This window comes from Phycodurus eques, chromosome 6, assembly GCF_024500275.1.
Source record: "Phycodurus eques isolate BA_2022a chromosome 6, UOR_Pequ_1.1, whole genome shotgun sequence".
In the NCBI taxonomy this organism is placed as follows: Eukaryota; Metazoa; Chordata; class Actinopteri; order Syngnathiformes; family Syngnathidae; genus Phycodurus; species Phycodurus eques.
The window spans coordinates 14,771,455-14,782,389 of NC_084530.1; the positions used below are offsets into that span (position 1 = coordinate 14,771,455).

Sequence of the window (10,935 nt, forward strand, 5' to 3'; positions counted from 1 at the left end):
GGAAGGAAGCACAGGCGGTGCATGCGCATGCATGTATGTCTGACGAAATGGAAGAAAACAGGCTTATAAATGAACGAGTTAAACTGGGACTGACAAATAATGCAGACAATGATAAGGTGGAGGTTATATTTCAATAGCTTATCAACACCACTGCTGTAGCTATTTGTGTAAAATTAATTTCCTCTGTGGTAATAAATCAGCATGACCAAATATTTCACCCACTGTTTTTTTTCTATTACACACTCCATTACCCCATACCACAAATATTTCTTTTTGCTGAAGATCAATCATCATGTCTTCACAGGCTAATTTTAAAATGTATTTTGGCTTGTATTGCAACACCGTTTAAAATGTTAATTTACTCATGCTACCCCTGTTCAAATTTAAAAATCGAGCTGATTTGAATATTCAATATTCATTTACTTTTATTTGGTAGATGAAAAGGTACAGATTGTCAAAGTGGTTAAAATGAATTTAGTGAATGCATGTTTGCTTGAAAGTCATATATTCTGTACTCTCATAAACAATAATTCCCAGACACCGATTAGAGTTAACAGCCATCAAATCTCTTGCAAAGCTGAGCTAATTTAAAATCGAGCATGATTCGGACATTAACACACAGGCAATGCTGATTATTGAGGCTTGGTCTTTTTAATGATGAAGACAAATGGACTCATTATTAAGTGCGTGGGAGTACGTGTGTGTGCGTGTGTGTGTGTGTTTGTATGCGCTCATGTAGGCCAATTCACATCAGCCTCTGCGTGTGCCCCTCTTTGGGATGTCTGTGTGTGCATGCAAACTGTAAACTTTAACTTTGTTCAAGCTCGGTCTCATGAGGTTAATTGCATCATTTAGCGGTAGTTGTTGAATTTTGCCTATTTTAAATACAACTGAATATTTTGTTCTCTCATGTGCCTGTATGGGGGAGGGAGTGTGTGCGCGTGTGCGTGCGTGTGTGTGTGTGAGTGTGTGTGTGTGTGTGTTTAAAAAAATTATCACCATGCTCAGACAGAGCCGGAACACACGATGTTATGTGTGTTATACATGTTCACATGGCTATGTTTATCTCCTAACATACAGCAGCACGTTTTGAAGAAAGAACGTTTCCTTCCATCCTTGGAAGGAAACTTAAAGAAGTATCCCAAAATACAGTAGTAAAAAAGTGATAACTTAGGAATAGACCTAAAATAATATTTAAAAAAATAAATGTCTATTAGTGGAGTCATGTTTATGGATTGTTGTAAAATCAGTTTTTGGACGCTGTTAAAATGCGTAACTATTGTGCAGTTCAGATGGTGGACATTAGAAGGCGCTAAGAGACATCCATCCATCCATTCTCTGTCACGCTTATCCGCTTCAGAGTCACGGGGTGCTGGAGCCTATCCCAGCTGACTTCGAGCGAAAGGCGGACTACACCCTGAAATGGTCGCCAGTCAGTCACAGGGCACAGACAGACACAACCACAACCACTCGCACTCACATTCACATTCACACCGTCACTGAGTGGGAACTGAACCCACGCATGCCTGCACCGAAGTCAGGCCAATGTACCATTGCACTGCACCATCAGTTACTCGTGCTGAGAGTCAAAGGGGCAAAATGAAGCTCAGAGAGAAAATTAAAGTCAAGTGAAATTGGTGGAATTCGAAAGTGAAACAGTTAAGATTTACTAAAATAAAACACTCGGCCAATATTACATTATTCTTCTACTTTATTTGTCTTGGTCATAAGGACACTATACAAAACCAAATTTCAACTTGGAACTGAATTGGAATGTGATTTGGTGAAATGTTACTCACAAATATTCCGTATAAAATTAAATACAATTGTTTTATAAAAGTAACAAACGAAAACAAAGAGAAACACGCTGAACATTAACACATGCAGTCACAATATAAAAAATAGACATTTGTTTTCTTTTTTCTGTACAAACAAACATGGACACATATAAATATATAGAAATACAAAAGGGTGTATTTTTAAAATACAAAGGTCAATTTTTACAGTTACATTCCATGATAACAAAAGATGAGACATAGCACAATATTCAAGTGAAGCAGTCTTTTCTCACAGACACTGCACATTTGTGGTACACTTTAAGATTAGATCACGTAACAGTTGGTTTCTCCCGTTAGCATCTGTAAACATTACAAATGATGATGGAGACTTAACTGGTGGATTCTCCCTCAAAATCACCCACAAACACGACAACAATTGTGGAGTATGTTCTTTGAGTTTCTCTTATGAGGTCATTGTGCCACTCCGTTACAGTGCAGTGTTTTACTCTTCAAGTCTCTCAACTCCGAATGGTGAGAGGATATTTGGTAAAACAAACAAGACAGCATTAAAATGAGCACAAAGCATCTATCGTATTGATTATGTATGTTTGCAAATTGAATTTTCTTATGAGTGTGGTCAACTGAATCACTCTATCACTCTCTAGTTCTGCCTGACGTCCTGCAGTAGTTGATTTATCTCGTGGACCAGCTCGCTCGCATCCATACCACTTTCCTGGCGGTTCTCGCCACGTTTTCCACCCTGGTGACCCTGATAGAAAACACCATCAAATTCATCTTCTTCATAGTTCTCCGGAATCTCTTCCATGGCAGGGAGCCATTTGAGGTGTGGTGGCTGTCCATTGGTGGAGGTGGACGATGAGGGAGTGGCCGGCGAAACATGGTTGTTGCCCACAGATCCACTTCCTGGATTTAGATAGTGGGTATTGGCAGCCCACGCGGCCACACCTGGTGGGTAAGCGGGACCCTTCCCGCCTGGTAACAAGCCTCTACGGTTATCCTGAGGAACAGCATTGTTGCTATGGTTACCAGAAATGTTGCCACCGCGTCCTCTGTCTTTCTCACCGGCTGCTGATGATGAGGTTGGGCTTGTTTCGGTGCACTCACTGTACGAGTCCATATTCGGGGGTAGGAGCCGCTGGAATACGCTGTTCATCTCTGCGAGTAAGGAGGCAGGCCCTCCTGCAGGTGGACACACCTCACTTCCTCCCGCAGCAGAAACTCTTGTCGGCCCCGCATCCTCACTGCCAGGCTCCTTGCCAAATGTGGAGAAACTCTTGAGCTGCTCTGACTCCTCCGAGGACTGGTCGTCATCAATTTGGGGTTGCTGGGAAGACTCTTCCCCTGGGATGTACATGTTGTTGCGGTAGTCTGAGGAGGATGTGGGTGAGGAGAGGGGGGGCATCCAGCACTGGTCAGAGTGTCCCAGGATCCGGCATTCATCCGTGCACAGTCTCATTGCTAGAGGAACAAAAACAACAAGCATCAGGAGCTTGTCCAACAAAAAGAAAACAATGTCCTTATGACACTTATTACACGTAGAAAAGCAGAATATTTCATATATAAATGCTCACTGCAAAATAAGTAAAGTCGGATGAATCAGAAGCTTCATAGTGAGAGGCTGTCTTATTTAATACATGTCGTAAATTCTCAAGTGGAAAAAGGGAACATATGTTATTGAGAAGAAGCAACAATTCAACAGAGCGTGTTTTTGGGTTATTTATTTTTTTGCACGAAAAGCAGAAATTTTGGAATATTAATGAATGAGGCCTGTTCAATATTTCACAAAGTGGTTTCCATCTGATTCTTAAACCACAGTTTGGTAATGTTTCTCTGACGCCCTCCATACTTGCATTCGTGCGCGCAGATTGGTGTTATTTACGGGCTACAGTAAGAATACTTTGTTAGATAAGAAAACCACTAGATTTTGATAACTACATGATCAATCAGAATCACAATCAGAATCATCTTTATTTTGCCAAGTATGTCCAAAAAACACACAGGGAATTTGTCTCCGGTAGTTGGAGCCACTCGAGTACGACAACAGACAGTCAATTAACAGAGAACACTTTTGAGACATAAAGACATTGAGAAAAAGAATCACTGAGCAATAAAGGGTTGCGAGTTATCTGCATTTTTTATTTTTATTGTATTTAATTTTTTGACAATTGTGCAAAAAGATGCAGAGTCCTTTAGCACTCAGAGCAGTTTGAATGACTTATACAGCAATAGTCCGGTGCAATGATCATTGTGCAAAGGGCGCCGAAGGTTCAAGGAATGTATGCAGTTTAAAGTGACTAGAAGTGTGATAATCTGGGACAATGTTGATTGTGCAAATGGTGCATATACTCCTCAGTCAGTGTGCAAGTGGTGCAGATGCTACTCTGGCATGAGTGGCCAGTATTGGTTAACTTTGCTAGATTCCACCCATCTGGCATCAAGGGTGGCTGATAAATACATATCTGACTGCTCTTCCTGTCATACCACCAACATCCTGGACATATTCAAAGGAGGCAGGGATTGTGTTGCTTTGTCATCTAGCATGACTGAACATTTTAACAAATTAAATATATTGAAGAGAAACCAAGATACTGTAATCCTAAGCATTTCTTCCCTTTTTTTTTTTTTTTTTTACATATTACCATAAAAAAAATAGAGGAGCGGTGTTAGGTAACAGGAAGCACTTAAAGAACACATTGACAAACCCTGTCCACCACTCCTCCCTTTATACATCACAATTAAGATGGAAAATACATGTACAGCAAAAAGACGTGGGGAAGCTTTCCGGGTTGCAGCGAGTGAGAGAGGGACAGAGTGACAGAGAGAGAGAATAACATAATTCTAAAAGCAATTACTGTGAATTCTCCTCAGTTCAGACATGAAAGTACAACACTGTCACTCAACAGAGGGAAAAAAGAGAAAGGAAAGAAAATGGAGGAAAGGGGAAAAAACAGCACCCTGAGACGCATACCGATGAGTGACAGGCGACTCATCTCTGCTCCGGGGAGGATTTTACAGACACGACTCGGGGGGTAGATAACGCACACACATACACACACACATACAGAGTGACACAAACAGCCCGGCACACTGTAACCTCTCTCAGTGTGATAACGAGCGTGGAAATAGGGTCTGTGTGGGAAAATGAGTGGAGCACAATGGGATTGTGTTTTCACCTTGCTGGATGGCTGTATAAGCAGGTGTATGGACTATTAGTCGGCTCATGTCTGACCTGTCCATAGTGGGAACATTTGTCAGGCAGGATGTGCACAAAATTGCTAGGAGCAGTGCAGAGGAAACAGTTCAATTCACTTCCACAATAATATTGCCGCTCCCAAGGAGGTTTGTTCTTTTTCTTCTGTGGCTTTTGTGTACAACTTGATGATGGATATTATGGATAGTTATTCTTCCAGTTATGTCATATTTTTTCAATCATATTTTTTATGGCAGGCAATACATCTCTGTCACATCTTAAATGAAATCTACTTTGCACGGTCAAAAGTTGTCAATTCAAACATAGATTCATCCAGATCTGATGCAGATTGCCTGTGGCAGCAATTTAAATTCAATATGGAAAATCCCATTTCAGATGTTCATAGCTCTCTAACTTGCTATCTCTCTATATTTATGGATTGTTTTAAGACTACATTCTACTTCTGTTCTGGTCTTGCGTTTAAAAACCAAAAACAAATCCAAAACATATTTCGCCTTTCTGTGTCTGCTAATTCCAAAAGATATATAACAATGTCTTTATAACTTTTGCATGATGAAATTAATTGGTGTGATTGTGCGAGGAGAGTGAGAGGGCGTCCAAGGTGTGTGACTCGGCAGAACAGAGCCAAATGGACAAGACATACGGCTGAGGGAAATGATCGGAATCCATGTGTCACATCACGGTAGCTAACCTGGATGGAGGCGGTGGTGCATTTCGAGATGTATCAGATCAGAAAAGCCTTCCCCCAGCAGCAACCTGTCCACAGGGGATTCTCTCCCCATTTCGCAATCACTGTCCCCCGCCTCGCTGTCCCCACGTCCACTGTCCTTCAGGCTGAACTTGTCCATGTCTTGTAATGCATACCTAGATGGAAGCATTACAAAAAGCGTAAGTTAAACGCGTGGAGAATAAAGTGAATGGATGTCATGTTGTTTTTTACGAAACTTGTCTGCAGGCCATTGTTCAAAACGCATTTCTGCAAACTGTTAAATCTCTATCTAAGCTTGTCCCATGTGTACTTCATGCAATTAGCTCTGATAAATAAATATATGACAACAGCTATCAGACATCGATAAGTCTATCAAATGATGTGATAAGCAGGACAAAGCAGTAATATTTTCCTACTCCAAATTGTTTTCAAGGGGAGACAAGAAATAGTTGGGACATTCTGACAAATGAGCTAAATACTTTGGAAAGTGAATGGCACTGGTATGCATGTTGACATTTGGAATATGGAAAAATAAGACAAATTACACAACAGGTTGTTGAACATGTCGCACAAATGTAAATTAAAGACAACAAAGTGGTTTTTAAAATGTAAATAAAAATATATTGGCGGTGTTGGGGCCGAGGGATTACCTGTAGCTGCGAGAGTATTTGTTGCCACGGAAACTGGGTCTGGGTTGGTACTGGCCCTGATGGAGCATGGACAGAAGCTGTGAGACTTGCTGTATCCAAAAATAACAAAACAAAATAAAACAAATAAAATAAAAAAAATAGGGGTAAAATGAAAAGGGTTGGGGTGGAAAAGGGAATAACAGATGGTAAATAAAGGAGATCAAGCGAGAGAGAGACAAGACAGAAGACAAAAAAATGGATGAGTAAACAAAATGGATGATGGAGAGGCTGCTCAATATGGATGAGACAAAATGGATGGTGTTAAAATAAAAAGGGGGGGCTGATCATGGGTGTGTGAACCCGGGTGAATTCGAAGACACATGACTGAGGGTGAACCATGGTTATCATGAATTGGGACCAGATGCAAACAAAGTAAAGACAAAGACATGGCTGTAATTATCAACACACTTGATGAGAGTTATTTTACAACTACAAGGAAATTCTACCACAGACAGAGCTGTGTGTGTGTGTGCGTGCGTGTGTGTGTGTGTGTGCACGCGTGCGTGTGCGTGTGCGTGTGTGTGTGCGCGTGTGCATGCAAACTCACCTCCACCTGTGGAGTTGTATGTGCCAGCTCCAGGGCAAAGCTCTCTGGAATGTGATTGGATGAGATGGTCACCAGGCTGTTAAGGGATTGGCGACTGTGGTGATTCTGCCTGCTCCCCATCTGGGCTCGGTCCATGGGGGGTGTAGCCGAAGGTGAACGGTGATGGGATCTGATTGGCAGGGTACCGTTCACAGTGGGAACCAGGGTGATGTCTCCTTTGTGGATCTGCCGTGAGGGCTTCCTGGGGTGGTGCTGGTGGGTGGACTCGGCGACCCGGCAGTTGTAGGACTGCCTGGTCTCTTTCTTCTCTCTGTTGCAGTGTGCAGCAAACACCACCATGATTACCAGCAGCACGGCGCAGATGGCCCCCAGGGAGATGATGATAATCAGCGACGCATCAAGTGGAGACTCCCCTTGGTCCATCACCTGGACGTGATTCTCCATATTCTCATAGAGGTTGATCCTTACAACTGCTTTGGCACTGAGGCTCTCACTTCCCTGATCCCTCACCACAACAGTTAACTCAGCATGCTCATGAGGGAAGTTCTCCAGACTGGCGTTGGCATGAATTTCACACGTTCTTGGATCAATAATGAAGAAGCCCTCTTCATTGCCACTGACGATGGAGCAAACAAGCTCTGAATTCATCCCTGTATCACGGTCAGTTGCCCTGACCACAGTCACAAGATGTCCAGCTTCAGTGAACTTTGACACTGGTACATCAGCACTAAAGTTCCACAGCTGAGGGACCACAATCACCGGAGGATTGTCATTCTCATCCAGGATGTTCAGAACAACGGTGGCATTGCTGTGCAGCGGTGGCTTTCCTGCATCTTTGGCTTGCACAATAAAGGAGATGCGACTCACATCCTCCCTGTCAAATGTCCGCAGTGCATAGATTGCACCATTAGATGGGTCAATGGTCACATAAGTGGAAATGGAGCTCCCTTGGATTGATGTCTCCGGGATGGAGTAGATCACCTGTCCATTGACATCCAGATCTGGGTCTGTTGCCATTATGGAGGTCAAATATGCCCCTGGAGCATTGTTCTCTGATTTAAAGATTTCAAATTGTCCCTTCTCAAATTGTGGCGGGTTGTCGTTTTCATCAGTTACGTGCACAGTGAAGTGTTTGACTGTGGAGAGGCTAGGAGTCCCTCGGTCCTCGGCCACCACAGTCAGACTGAACTCTGACCTCTTCTCTCGGTCCAGAGACACATTAGTCAGAATCATGTAGTTGTTTTCATATGTTTTCTGCAGTTTGAAATAACCTTGACCGTGAAGCTTACACTCCACCTCTCCATTCAAACCGGAGTCCAAGTCCTCCACCCTCACTAAAGCTACAAATGTGTCCAGTGGAGCAGCCTCTGATATATAAGCTGCATCCCCATTGCCCTGTGAGGACATAATATTGATGCTAATGTCTGGTTTGTTGTCATTGACGTCTACCACCTTGACCAGGATCTTGCAGTGAGCTGGCATAGAGTTGGGACCCATATCTTGCGCTTGCACGTCAATGTCATAGGAGTTTGCAGTCTCATAGTCTATGCGAGAGATGAGGGTCAGGTGACCATTGTCAGGGTTCATTTTAAACGTCTCCATGATTTTGGGGGCCACGTGACTGCTGAATGAATAAACGATTTTGGCATTCGTCCCATCATCCGCGTCAGTGGCGTTTAAGTCAATTAACAGCGTTCCGACAGGTGCATTTTCGGGAAGATTGATCACGTACGAGGACTTGTCAAAGATCGGGCTGTTGTCGTTTGAGTCTGCGACGTTGATTTTAAGCAGGGTGGTTCCGGTTCGAGATAGAATACCCCTATCAAAGGCCGTGAACTGAAGTTCATAACTGGAGCGCACCTCCCGATCCAGCTCTCGGAGTACCACCAGCTCAGCATATTTTGCCCCGTCGGTTCTGGACTGTATTTCAATCTGAAAGAAATTGTTGGGCTCTAAGGCATAGCTGTACAGGGAGTTTTCGCCCACGTCCGGGTCCGTGGCGCTGTCCAGCGGAATGCGCGCTCCCACAGACGCGCTCTCGGATATTTCTATCGGGATGACGGCACGGGCGAACTGTGGCGCGTTGTCGTTGATGTCAAGCACGTCCACCTCCACGTGAAACAGCTGCAGGTGCTCCGTGGGCAACGTAAGTACGTCGAATTGGATCGAGCAGTTGAGATTCTTTTCACAAAGTTTTTCTCTATCAATTCTGGACTTGATGCTTATTTCTCCGTCCTGCTCGCCTACCGTGAGAAAGGATGAACTTCCTCTTTGCATGGCTCGGAAGCGCAGCGACACTGAACTCGGAAGTTTCGCCAGAACATCCGCGACATCATCTTTTAAACGAGCAATAACCGTACCGACCTTCTGTTCCTCGTAAATCTCATATCGCAGTGTCTTACCGGAGGCGTCAAGTGTTGACAGCACGAAAACGAAGAAAACCCCCCACATTCTCAGCTGAAGGAGTGCGGCCATTATGTCCTTTTGTGGTCCAAATCAAGCAAAAACAAGCTCCAAAATGTCGCAGAGGTCAATTCCAGATTTGATTTAGGCAACTGGATGGGATGTTTCCCGTTGCATTGCTTCCCTTCAGACCAGAAAACATTCATATGCAATACTGGCTGAGTTGCACCGATTTCAATGAAAATACCCGTAGTCTGCTGTCAAACAGATCTGTTGCGCACATCGAGTTGTGCTATTGAAGAGTGCGCTCTCGCTCTCGCTCTCTCTCTCTCTCTCTCTCTCTCTCTCTCTCTCTCTCTCTCTCTCACTCTCCCTCTCCCTCTCTCTCAGTCTGAGGCGTCTTTGCACTGAGACTCACTCAAAATAAGCCGCCTCCAATGGCTCTACATTAGCTTCTTATTCATTCAGATACTGGCTAGGGGCCACACAAACTGGCAAGGGAGATGAAAGAGGGGAGGGGGAAACCCCGCCTTGCGGGGGTCCACTTTCTCCACATTTCACAGCAACCGTGACCCCACCTCCCACCACCATTGACAAGCAATAAACCAAACCTGCAGAAGAAAACAGTCATTCACAGTTCTCATGCACTGTGACGTTTTCACTATACTATAAAACCACAGGAGGGTCTAAGAAGTCTCGCATTGGGATTGTTCCCCCTTAGACAGTTTGGCGGCACAAGTCTCAATTCTCAGAGGAAAAAGTCAAACATGGTCAACTCAATCAATACCAAAACCATTCATCATCATGGATGGGCTTTGCTCAGCCATAAGCAGCTGTCGCCCAACTCCTGCGTGAAAGACACATGAAGTCCTGATAAATGTGAACTGAGTCTCACTGTACAGTATTACTGAGTTTTCCCTTCTGAAGTTGGCCCTCTCTCACTCTGTGCTCTTTGTTGTTGGGGTTTAGAACATATTATACTTTTTTTTTTCCACATCACCTATGCTTGTGTGAGAGTGCAACCAGCTAAGCTGTGTGGCGAATCGTATTAAAGAGGCATCGAATGGATACATTTCAATATTGGGTCACGCTTTGGAACACTTCTAGTCTCGTGCAAAACTCTATTCATCATCACTCCAAACTCCCCTACAGGATGCATGTTTGATGATTGATACAACACAATGAAAGAAAAAACCCACACCATTTAGGGTTGTTTTGCATCCCCATTGTCCAATTCGTGTAAATGCGCATGCATGCTCTTATGAGGGGAGATGGGGTGAGAGAGCTTTAACGAATGTACGCAACCCCGTGCATTCTGGATACCATCTGGCCGGGGTTGGTTTGGCACCAGAACCCAGCGATTACAATCGACGAAAGAAGACTTGAGCGGAGCCGAGAACCCGCACACAAATGTGAGGAAATGAGTTGTCATGAAGGATTGTAAAATACCAAACAGTCAATCCAGATTTTGCTCATACACATGTTTTCAGAGCATTTATGTGCCTCAAAGGCCCATTTAGATGAAAATTTATTTTGGACTTCAGTTGACATGACTAAAATCCTCATATTTAAACAAA

General features: G+C 43.7%; 1 protein-coding gene across 2 annotated transcripts; it reads right to left on the reverse strand.

The window, feature by feature from the left end:
- Positions 1-1,713: 1,713 nt before the first annotated feature.
- On the reverse strand, positions 1,714-9,753 carry pcdh18a (protocadherin 18a). 2 transcript variants are annotated; one of them, XM_061680537.1, is made up of 4 exons: positions 6,956-9,753; positions 6,370-6,425; positions 5,702-5,874; positions 1,714-3,257 (listed from the first exon to the last, which is right to left on the reverse strand). In XM_061680537.1, the coding sequence occupies exons 1-4, from the start codon at positions 9,428-9,430 to the stop codon at positions 2,440-2,442; spliced, it is 3,522 nt and encodes a 1,173-aa protein (XP_061536521.1). In that variant the 5' UTR covers positions 9,431-9,753; the 3' UTR covers positions 1,714-2,439. The 2 variants fall into 2 exon arrangements, with proteins under 2 accessions (XP_061536521.1, XP_061536520.1); XM_061680536.1 differs by having other exon boundaries at positions 6,370-6,458.
- Between the last annotated feature and the right edge of the window lie 1,182 nt (positions 9,754-10,935).

Coding starts and splice junctions, on each gene's coding strand:
- pcdh18a (XM_061680536.1), bottom strand. CDS start 9,430: ATGGCCGCACTCCTTCAGCTGAGAATGTGGGGGGTTTTCTTCGTTTTC. Junction 6,459..6,955: donor ATACAACTCCACAGGTGGAG/GTGAGTTTGCAT, acceptor TTTTGGATACAG/CAAGTCTCACAGCTTCTGTC. Junction 3,258..5,701: donor GCACCACCGCCTCCATCCAG/GTTAGCTACCGT, acceptor TTGTTCCTCTAG/CAATGAGACTGTGCACGGAT.